General features: G+C 47.9%; 2 protein-coding genes across 2 annotated transcripts; one reads left to right on the top strand and one right to left on the bottom strand.

Annotated features, from left to right (window-relative positions):
• The first annotated feature begins 9,614 nt into the window (after positions 1-9,614).
• Positions 9,615-10,292, top strand: LOC125524936 (16.0 kDa heat shock protein, peroxisomal-like). The gene has a single exon (XM_048689965.1). It carries the CDS (start codon positions 9,757-9,759, stop codon positions 10,171-10,173), a length of 417 nt encoding a protein of 138 aa, XP_048545922.1. The 5' UTR covers positions 9,615-9,756; the 3' UTR covers positions 10,174-10,292.
• Positions 10,293-10,349: 57 nt separating this feature from the next.
• On the bottom strand, positions 10,350-11,620 carry LOC125524935 (cytosolic sulfotransferase 5-like). The gene has a single exon (XM_048689964.1). The coding sequence runs from the start codon at positions 11,453-11,455 to the stop codon at positions 10,415-10,417; it is 1,041 nt and encodes a 346-aa protein (XP_048545921.1). The 5' UTR covers positions 11,456-11,620; the 3' UTR covers positions 10,350-10,414.
• Positions 11,621-11,838: the final 218 nt, after the last annotated feature.

Raw genomic sequence — 11,838 nt, 5'->3', positions numbered from 1 at the left:
TTTTATAAGTATATGCGTGCAATATTTTTTTTTGCAGGTGTGTGCAATATTCTTTGTAATGTACATTCTATTATTTTGACCATATGTACATTCTATTACTTGTTATGTGTGAATGAGGTTCTTCTTCGAAAAGCTGGAGTAGAAACCAATCAAGAATTCAAGATAAAAACATTTTTAGCGTTATCCTTGAAAGTGATAACCAATCGAGTGATGCACCACGTTCAAAAGCGAATCAGGTCCAGCGTGCACCACGCACCAGTGAGAGTGTCAGATGATACAGGAGCTTCGGTGCTTCCGTGATACGAGCTCCCCAATGGCTGCAGGTAGAGCTCTTGCTACTTTGTAAAATGATCCTCCATGAATCTTCGATATGCGCGCAAGTCCAGGAGCTAGGCCGTGAACCCTTGGATCTCTGATCCAACGGCTCGCGGTAGCTCATATCAGGGGAGCACCTAAAACATCCCCCCCCCCCCCCCCCCCCCCCACGCACCATGTAGTACACAACAATTCAGTACACACCATCCAGACATCACCCGTCACTCAAAATTAAAATAGTAAATTAAACCAGTACTGGTGTTCTCTTTCTCACATTAGACCATGTTATAGCTGAGCCAATCAAAATGAACTGCAATGAAAATGATTTTTCATACTCCCTTTATTCTGTAATGTAGTGCGCCCGCACTTTTTGAATTTAAGTTTGACCATAAATTTAACCAACATGGGCGACCGTTGCGAGAGCTTCAATGGTATAATTTTGCTCCCACAGCAGTCGTCCACGTTGGTTAAATTTATGATGAAACTTAAATCTCGAAAGATGTCGGCACACTACATTATGGAATGAAGAGAGTACAAATGAAGAATCAAGTACTTGGTGAACCATCCATGTCAATACCATGTTCTCTAGCCAAAGCATCAACAGTAAAATTCCTAGTTACTGGCCAGAAAACTTGATATTACAATTAAATTTCATTATTTCATGAGTGCAACAATATAAGAAAGGGTGCCATATGTCACAAATACGAAGAGAATCACAAGCATCGATAAATAATCAGTTGCAACCACACTCATATATCATACTATCAAAGTAGCAAACACGAATCAAACAAATATGATGAAAGTGACTAGATAAAATTCTCGTGTGTCCTCAAGAACGCTTTGCGTATTATAAAAAACTGTTCCGGCCCGTCCTTTGCTACAAAAAGGATTGGACTACCTTGCTACACCAAAAACTCGCTTCATATAACAGTAGGTCATGAAATTAGGAAGATGCATGAATCATTGTCTCGCTTCATATAAAATGTCTTGTTCATGAATAAAACCAAAAATGTATTTGTTATAAACCATGGACAAGTATAGTTAAATTATAATAATGGCTTGACTTCTCTAATGAAATTAGGAGAATACATACACAGAACATTGCAAATCACTTAGCCTTTTAACAACTGAACACATTCAAGTACTATACAAATGGCAAGAGTAAAAGGATTATGACCCAATCGAGCATAAGTAACAAGAGTAGAATGCATACATATTCCTCCTTGTGGACACATTGACATTATGGGACGATTCTTGCGAATAAAATCAAACCACGCAAGGAAAGTTTTTAATTTTACCATGATTAGCCCCCAGAACCCACTACTTCATTAGCATTATAGCTTCTTTAAACCAAGACCGCAAATCTGTCGATCAGTGTTATTTGCAAAAAGATGACGGTAGACATGATGCTTTCTGCAACAAAAAATACTTCTATAACATAGTGTTTTCTGCTAATTTAGTCTTTAAAGTGATGCTTTTGTGCAATTTATTCTGTTTGGATAAGCAACCCGAGACGAGTTCAGACCATACATACTCCAGAAGCTTTAGATTTTTTTTTCAAAACTATAACTTTTTGTGCAGCAAATTCGGAAACTATAGCACTAAACGCGAAAAAAAATCAAAACTATGACCCCATCGGCCTCGCGCTGGCCGAAGAGGTTGTTTTCGGCTCGGGTTTGGCCGAAAAGGACTTTTCGTCCAGGCTTTGACTGAAGTAAGGCTCGGCTGGGCCGAAGAGGTGGTGTCGGTGGCGGGCCGGCCGAAAATCGTAGCTTCGGCCCACGCGCGGCCGAAGTGGGCTCTTTTCGGCCAGCTGGTGGCCGAAAAGCTCTTCGGCCAGGAGTTGACCGAAGAGTTCGGGATAAGGCTTGCCAGGCCGTCTCCTTCCTCTGGCTGCTCGCACTCTGTTTCCTCCTCTCTCTCTCGTTCTTCTCTGTAACCTCACAAGCCCGCGCCGATCTCCACCACTTTGCACCCATTTTCACATCCAAGACACAGAATAGATAGATGATACCATTCTCCAACAGCCTACGGTGTTTTTTTGGGGTATGGGATAGTTTTTTCTACGTTTGGAGGGAGGAGCCATGGTGGGGTGGAGAAGGTGTGGTTGGGAAGGAGGTGGTGGTGAGGAGGAGCAGCTGCTGTGGACCAGGAGGTGCGGCTTGGGGGGTGACCGGAGTTGAGCCTCCGGTCGTCGAGGGGGCGGCGCTGCCGTTGTCCTGTGGTGCAAGTACTCCGCGAGGTGGCCGGTGCCGCTGAGTGAAAGAGAGGAGCAAGAAGCTAGGGACACACGCTTCGAAGGTATAACCATGCCATCACAAATTTTCTCTGAATTGTATATTTTAATTAGTTTAGATAAGTCATATTGTGAAGTGCAGTGTTAATATATTTGTGGAGGCATTTTAGTGCATAGTTAGTGTAACGGGTAATATTAGTCTTTGTTGTGATTAATGAGAGGATGACAATGTCTGACAGGTGAAAATGTCTGAATCAGTAAATCTGACAGTTTACTACGGCGCTGGTAATGTTCGATATAATGAGTTGGGGGTTGATCTTAGCGAGTTTAAAAATGGCGTCATGACACTAGCTGACCCGGACAGACTGGACATTAGACAGTTGAAGTACTGGTTGACAACTAGTTTCGGTCTGGATTCTGAAGTATGTTCCATCAGTATTCATGCATTGTGGACCAAATCCTGTAAAAATGTCAAGTGGGAGTTGATGCTGGTAGATAGGAGCCAGCATTGGTTGTCCCTGTTAAGACGCTGCCGAGACCGAAGAATCCACCCATATGCACTTGTGCAACCTGTGCCGAAGGAGGAGAATACCGTACAACTCCACAGGGGGTATGAACCCGGCCAAGGCAGTGAAGTGGCTAACGAGATTGTTTTATCCGGGTCACAGCCACAAGATGTGGATGCTAGCCAACCCGAGAAAGAGTCAGACTATGTGCCACACAATGTTTGTGGTCCTGATACTGGGCAGAATAGCCAGTCGATAATATTAGCTGGTTCTGGTTTTGCTGATGGGGATGAGGAAGGGGATGAAATGCAGAGGGTGATGGAGGAAGAGGACGAGGATGGATTGGTGGAGGAACTGGATTCTAAAAATTCTGAGGATGAAGTTGAGGTACCGATTCCTTCTGCATGGGAGCAGGACATATCCACCGGCCTTACGGTGAACGATGGCCATGAGACTCCATGGCAGTATAATCTGAACCAAGTACAATTAGGGGCTATGTTTGATACAAAGAAAAAATTGAAGTATGCGGTGATAAAGTGGGCTATGTCTACGGAGAGGGTTTTCAAGACACACATATCAAGTCCAACAAACTATACCGTGAAATGTGTTGTAACAGGTTGTCCTGGGAAGGTGCACGGGCATGTGCCGAAGTATGACATCCACTGGGTTGTCACCATTGTCGTCCCACATAATTGTGTGAGGACGAACCTGCTGGTCAAGCATCCGAACTTGACTTCAAGTCTCATTGCGCAACTCATGTATACTGAGATAGTAGAGAAGAAAGATATGGAAGCAAAACACATCCAGATAGCAGTGAAGGTCAGATGGAATTATGTCATTCCTTATGGGAAGGCTTGGAGGGCTAAGCAGAAGGCTATGGAGGAAAGGTTTGGGACGTTCTTCGACTCATATGATAATGTTGTCCATCTCCTGGGCATACTGAAGGAGAGGAATCCCGGCACTTATGTGAACGTACAACACATGAGGTTGCTGAGTATACCAGATTTCAAGGTGTTGAAACGAGTGTTCTTCTCTTTTGCTATGTGCATCGAAGCTTTCCGGCATTGTCCTCCTGTTATGTTTGTGGATGGTACATTCCTGACCGGTCAGTATAGAGGGCAAATCCTGACTGCTATTGGTGTGGACGGGAACAATCAAATCATCCCACTTGCCATGGCATTTGTGGAGGGTGAGAACTTTCTCAGCTGGGTATGGTTCTTCCGCCAAGTGAAAATTGCATCGTGAAGGACCGACCAAACGTGTGTGTCATTCATGACAGACATGCTGGTATATTGAAGGCCGTGAAGACACTTCGTAATCCAGCAGATGACGAACCAACACCTTGGAGGGACTTGTAGAGCCGGTGGTGCATGCGTCATCTTGGGGCTAATTTTTTCTCACAGTTCAAGAACAAGCGGTTGATGAACTTGTTCAAAAAATTATGCAAGCAGAGCCAGCAGCGGAAATACGAATTTATTTGGTCAAAACTAGATGAGTTTACTAAGAAGCAGGTCCGTGCGAGGAAGAAAATGGAAGAAGATCAGGTTAAATTAGCAGCACTCATCGCGGAGCTAGAGGAGCCAGTTGGTCTTTGTGACTTGCCAGCAATTGACCCTCCTAATACTAAGAGAAAGAAGGGAAGGGCAATAAAGAATTTTTCTGAGTGGATAGAGAAAGAGCCTCCAATGAATTGGTCTTTGCTGCATGACACACATGGAGCTAGGTATGGCCACATGACAACCAATATTGCAGAGGTGTATAACTTTGTGCTGAGAGGGAATAGAGCATTGCCACTCACAGCTATTGTGGAGGCTGTATGCCATGGCACTTTGAGATATTTCAGAGAAAGGCATGAGTTAGCAAAGAAGCATATTGAAGATAATCAGAACACACCTTACTGTAGCTGTGTCATGGAATATATGGCAAAGAAGATAGAGAAAGTAAAGAAGCACACTGTCAGACTCATAGGGAATCAAGAAAGGAGGTATGAGGTTTAGCTTCCTACCGATGGTTTTGGTTCTGCAAATGAGGTGAAGACACACGAGGTAAAAATTGGAACGGAATTTTATCCAACGTGTGAGTGTACATGCAACAAACCGAAGTTGTTGCACCTACCTTGCTCTCATGTGTTGGCTGCCTGTGGCCAGATTCAGTTGGATGCTATATCCTTCGTGTCCCCATACTATTTAAAAGAGGCAGTGCTCAACACCTGGACAGGCGAGATGACAGGGTTTAGAGTCATCGGCAATTTCAACAAGGTAAACGACGGTGAGAGAGTATACATCCCGCATCCAGACCTTCGGCGAACAAGTAGGGGCAGACGAAAGGCCCGTCGCATCCGGAACGATATGGACCAGTCTGAAGCTGGTGGAGCAACCAGACAATGTTTGTTATGCGCGGCCTATGGGCATAGGATGAAATATTGTCCCGACCTGAAAAAAGATGGTGCTTCCGCATCGACGAGTGCTTCCACATCGACGGCTGCGACAACAGGAGCAAGAGGCGAACGTGGTCGTGGCAGTCGAGGCCGAAGGGGCGGACGAGGAAGAAATAACTCACAAGCTATATAATGTGTTGTAGTGGGTTTTAATATGTAATATGTCAGGACTATGTTTTAATATGTAATATGTCAGGACTATGTTTTAATTTGTAATATGTGAGGACTATGTTTTAATTTGTAATATGTCAGGACTATGTTTTAATATGTAATATGTCAGGACTATGTTTTAATTCGTAATATGTCAGGACTATGTTATAATTTGTAATATGCCGTACTATGTTTTATTTGCACCTGAGATTTGTTGTTTGAATTGCAGATATGTCTTCGTATCCGTTGCTTAATGGTAACATTGATAGAAAGCACCGGGGCGCCCTTACGGAAGCGGGCAACAACTTAGACGTGTTGGTCACTCGTACCCCAAAGACTAACTAGCTGATACACGATTCATGGGTTGATAGGTATGTGTGCATATAATGGAGACCATATAATGACTTACTATGTTTGACATACTTTTCATAACCGCTAACAATCTCTTTATTTTGTAGGTTAAGTTGGGCTGGACTTCTATCCTTGGCACGGCTGGTTGAGGGTACATTGGATGAGTGGATTGATGGTCCGGACTTAGATGAGGCAGGTGAACCATTGCAGTTACACAAGAGGCAAGTGAAACGTTTCTCTCACGACAAGTCACTCCTTACCTGCTTAGTAGATAGATGGAGACCAGAGACACATACGTTTCACTTTCCTTGGGGAGAGATGGTGCCTACTTTACAGGATGTGTCTTACTTGTTGGGATTACCTCTGGCCGGTGCTGCCATAGGTCCCTTAGAGGCAGAATCTGGGTGGCAAGTAGCGATGCAGACCCGTTTTTTGGCTGCGGTCCCGACTGCTAGGGCCATAGACAACGATCCTCATGGACCTCTTTTTAGATGGTTGAGCCAGTTTCAGGTAACCATCACGGCCACTTAAACAAATGTTGTTTTTTAGTTGTCCGATGTTCATACAATTATTACGTTTCTATGTAGATTGTCTCGTTAGGACATCCCGACGTTCAGTTGTCGGAGGCACAGATTGACCGGTCCCTGGAGGCATATATTCTTTGGCTGTTCGGCAAGACAATGTTTACGGAGAACCACGTGACCACTGTCGATGCACGACTCATCGGTATTGCACGAGAGATAGCTGACGCACGTTGCCCTGCGGATATTTTACAGAGGAGTTTTGGTTCTGCTGTGTTAGCGGCTACGTACAGAGGCCTGTGCAAAGCTTGCTTGTTGAAGTCTAGAAAATCTAGTCTTGTTGGATGTCCATTATTGTTGCAGCTCTGGTCATACGAGAGATTCCCTATTGGACGACCCTATGTCTACGTTGATAAACCTTTTGGTTTGGAGGACTTAGCTGGGACTTATGTGCCTGCTATCGGCGACTTACCTACTATGGGATCTGTTTGGACACGGCGAGAGGTACTTTTATATTAAGTAACAATTAATTCAATTATTTCTTGCCATTCAATAGTATTACTAATGCTTATTTGTTGTCATGCACAGAGACAGTTTGCGCATACTTAGGTTAGGGGATGCTACCCGTCCTTCATGACGCAGTTTGATAGTTTGCACGAGGATCAAGTTATTTGGGAGCCATACTTGCCTCAGGCTATATCATCGAGGTACCCAGTTGGGATTTCTGGATTGTGCACTAGAGATCGGCACTTTTGGATGACCAAGGCCAAGTTGGTGTTCGACGTGACGGTTGAGGAGATGTCTTTTCATAGGGTGATGAGACAGTTCGGTCTATATCAACAGTCTGAGATTTCAGATTTTCCATACTTGCCAGACCACGTGCACAAGTAAGTACTAATACTATTTTAGTTGGCAGCTCTGCATTCATAATATACCTAATCATGTATCGCACATGTCAATCTCAGGGACAGTCGCCTAGGAGGAAACAAGTCCATGGCTTATTGGCTTGAGAGCATTACCCCTTACGTTGACGAATGGACTACCGCTGCGACAAATATCTGGGGTGAGGTTCGGCCCTTTAACTGGGATATGTTCGGGTTGTATCTGCAGCGTTACCGGCATACAACGAGGATCTACTTGGTTCCATCAGCTGCTCCTGATCAGATCGAAGCCCCTCTCACCAGCGATATGTACCCAACTGCCTCTGTTGTGGGAACCAGACACCACGCGGTAAATGCCTTGGTTCTCATATGTTAAGTCTTTTGTTAATCTGGACATATTCGCTTGGTTGTCTATTCGTGGTGTCTATCATACAACGAGGATATAATTGGTTCACTCTTTGTGTACAGGGTGACTTGACACTACAGGCGCGAGAGGAGGTTTCCGCTTTAATGCGGCGCTTTCAGAGGGGAGAAACTATCCCACCGCGAGAGGGCGTCTCATGGTTGAGGCATCTTGATGACAACCTACGCGGGATTTACGCAGTTGTTACATGTAGACGGACTTCGGATGTTGCACTTCCTCCTCCAGCACATCGTCCGCCACGTCCCTCTGTACAACATTCAGAACCATGACCCTCCGTGCATCGTTCAGAACCACGACCCTCTGTGCACCGTGCAGAACCTCATCCTTCACAGCCAGGGAGATCTTCCTGGCATGAGCCACCTCCTTCACAGCCAGGGAGCTCTTCCTGGCATGAGCCACCTCCTTCACAGCCAGGGAGATCTTTCTGGCATGAGCCACCTCCTTCACAGCCAGGGAGCTCTTCCTAGCATGAGCCACCTCCTTCACAGCCAGGGAGCTCTTCCTAGCATGAGCCACCTCCTTCACAGCCAGGGAGATCTTCCTGGCATGAGCCACCTCCTTCACAGCCAGGGAGCTCTTCCTGGCATGAGCCACCTCCTTCACAGCCAGGGAGCTCTTCCTGGCATGAGCCACCTCCTTCACAGCTAGGGAGCGCTTACTAGCATCAGCAGATGAATCTAGGTAACACTACTCACTACATTCTTTTGAACAGTGTAGTAATCGTTCTTGCATTCTCAGCAGTCACTGATGCTTACTGGTGGTGCTTCGTTCATGCATTTGTATCAATTTTACTTTACCGCAGGCGGCAACCAGTCGCAACCGTTCATGCATTCAAAGCAGTCACCGATCCTTAGTGGTGGTGCTTCGTACTTTGAGGGCGACCGCGAGGATGATGACCAAGCTACAAACATTTATGACTTCTCGCAGACAGTGTTTCACACTCCACCACCACCACCGACGCAGGAGACACAGACCGTGACAGACGAGGTTAACTATGGTCGTGGTTATCGCGAGCCTCGTCCACCGCCTCAGCGCTTATCGCCTTCCGGTCCTCGCCCGAGGAAGACCCAGACTCGTCGTCGTCCCCCGCAGTGATATGCTTATCTATCTATGTATGACTCATTATCTATGTTAGTTTCAGACTATTCGCAGCTGTGTGTCAGTGTTTATATATGAGACATGCTTCATGTATGTCTTACTATCGCACTTGCTTCTATGTGATCAGGAGACATATATTGTTTTATGTATGCGAGAGACATATTACTATTAATTCGCATTCTTATTCCAGTTACATTTCCAAATAGACTACAACCGATAATTAAGATACAAGTACATCTGAATTAAACGGTGCGGCTGAACTTGTGCAATATATTTTACATACTACAAAATGAAATTCAGATAGAACATAATGCCCTACAATAATACAATACAAACTAATAATGCAAATACATCTGAATGAAACGATACAACTGGAATACATCTTACATACTATATGAAGTCATCATCGTCATCCTCCGTTGATGCAGCCCTCTTGCCCTTCGACGATGCGCTCCTCTTGTCCTTCGACAAAGAATGGCCGACGGGCTACTAGTTTTGGTTTTTTTGCATTACGTCCTATAATTTCCGAAATTGCTACAAAAAATAACATAGTTTTAAAAAAAAAATCGAAGCTTTACCCATACATACATACTCCAGAAGCTTCTCCCATCTACTACACCGTCATCCAGCGAGTCGCTCCTTCTCTCCGTGCCTCTCGAACCATCGCTCTGACGTCGACGCCGCAAACCCTTCCTGATTTATTGCCCCCATCGTTCCAGCCCCTTCGCCATTTTTCCACCTCGCCGACGCCGAGACCCCAACACCAATTCCCAACCGTGCGATTCTCAACTGCAGTCCCAGCCGATCCCATCCGAGCTAGCTCTCCCGTTCCAATCAATGGCGGACCTCTTCTTCGGGGGAAGCCCCTTCCGGCGGCTCCTCTACGCCCGCCCCTTGGCCTCCGCCACGGCGGCCATGGACTGGGTGGAGACCCCGACCTCCCACGTCCTCCGGATCAACGTCCCGGGGCTGGGCAAGGACGACGTCAAGATCCAGGTGGAGGACGGCAACGTGCTCAGCGTCAGGGGCGCGGCGAAGGAGAAGGGGAAGGAGGGAAACGAGGAAGAGGCAGTGTGGCACGTGGCGGAGCGCGGGAAGACGGAGTTCGCGCGGGAGGTGGCGCTGCCGGAGCACGTCAGGGTGGAGCAGATCAGGGCCAGCGTCGACAACGGCGTGCTCACCGTCGTCGTGCCCAAGGAGCCCGCTCCGGCACGGCCCCGGACCAGGCCCATCGCGGTCTCCAGCAAGCTGTGAGGCCGCCATGGACTGGGTTCAGGAATACTGTTACTGCGCTGTCGGTGTGTATACGAGCGGTGTGCGTTTCACTTGTGAAGTTGTGATCTGAATAAAGTAATCTGATGAATATCGTGTGATGCGGAAGCGTGATCGTGTATGCTTGCTTATGATAAACTGAAACATTTGGGTAGTAATAAAGTTACGGAAATGATAAAATTGATCTCGTCGCGACACTGCAGAAATTTTGATTTCTCTGGGTTCACTGGAATGTGAGCCCCGTGGCGCGGAGCTTGTCGGCGACGATCTCGTCCATGCGGCGCGCCATCTCCGGCGTCATGTGGTTCACCCAGTCGCCGGCCACGCCCTTCCGGAAGAGGGCCTTGCGAGGGAACTTGAGGCCGTCCATGTACCCATTCCTGTTCACCTCCTGGTTCTTCAGGCTCTCGAGGCTGCAGAGCTCGACGATGCCGCGGACGACGCCGGCCTCCTCCTCCGCCTGGGAGAACGGCATGCCAACGAACCGCGCGAGCTTTCTCACGTTCTCGGCGGGGTCCCGCAGCAGCTCCTCGTACCTCAAGAAGAGCACGTTCTCCGGGCCCGACTCGCTCGCGCGCCAGTACCCGAGGATGTGGTCCCAGAACGGCCCGTACGGGTTGGCGCCGCCGCAGATGGACTCGAAGGTGTCGGCGAAAGAGAGCTCCGGGTGTATGCTGCGGCGGAAATGCCATAGCGAGACGGCGGTGTCCTTTGGCTCCCTGCAGATGTACACGACCCTGCAGCCGCCGGCGCGCGGCAGCATCGTCTGCGGCATGTGCGTATACATGAGGCGCGGGGACGGGAGCGCGTCGAGCCTGGCCTCCCGGCCGCCTCCGGCGAGGAGAGCGTCCAGAAAAGGCACGCACTGGTGCGGGCTGAGGCGGAGGAGTGGGTGGTCGGCGCCGGCGGGCGGGTAAGAGCGGCGCGCCATCGTGGCGAACGCCAGGGCGTTGAGCCACGTCGTGCCGCACTTGGGCAGGCTGGCGATGATGACGTCGTTGGGGCGGGGTACGAAGCGGCGATGGAGGCCGATGGCCGCCGGCACGAATGACTCCGGCAGCCAGAAGCCCTGGTAGCAGCGGAGCATGCGCTGGGAGTTGGTGCTGCCGGCCACCAGCTTGCTCGGCAGCGCCGATACCAGGACATCGCCGTCGTCTTTCGAATACCTCTCCGCCGGCATGGTGGTGACCAGGTCGACGTTGTCCACGACAACATCCTTGAACGGGACAGGGCCTGCCGGAGCACTAGCTGCGTTGGTCGCCATGGATTGGAGTTGGAGCTGAACTACCGAGTATCAACACCAAAAACTAGTGTTGAGGACAGGTGGTTGATAAGGTCTGTGCAACCGCAACTACCGAGTATCAACACCAAAAACTAGTGTTGAGGACAGGTGGTTGATAAGGTCTGTGCAACCGCAGCGGTGACATGCTCTATATCATTGTGACCCGAGCAGAATGTTCCGAGCGCGGATCGCGCGTCATTAAAAATAAATGGAATGTGATTCCGCTACCGATTCCTTTGCACTTTGATGATTTTCCTTGGGGTTTGTTTTTTGTTACTTTACCTAGTAGGAGATGGCAAATCTTGCAATTTTTTGCCGCCAAAAGTTTCTTCTTTCCTAAAAAAAGAGAAGAAATTGCCGTTTCT

This window comes from Triticum urartu, chromosome 7 (assembly GCF_003073215.2).
Source record: "Triticum urartu cultivar G1812 chromosome 7, Tu2.1, whole genome shotgun sequence".
Taxonomy (NCBI): domain Eukaryota; kingdom Viridiplantae; phylum Streptophyta; class Magnoliopsida; order Poales; family Poaceae; genus Triticum; species Triticum urartu.
The sequence above is the reverse complement of the archived record's forward strand: the minus strand, read 5'-3'. Positions and strand labels throughout refer to the sequence as shown.

Coding starts and splice junctions, on each gene's coding strand:
- LOC125524936 (XM_048689965.1), top strand. CDS start 9,757: ATGGCGGACCTCTTCTTCGGGGGAAGCCCCTTCCGGCGGCTCCTCTAC.
- LOC125524935 (XM_048689964.1), bottom strand. CDS start 11,455: ATGGCGACCAACGCAGCTAGTGCTCCGGCAGGCCCTGTCCCGTTCAAG.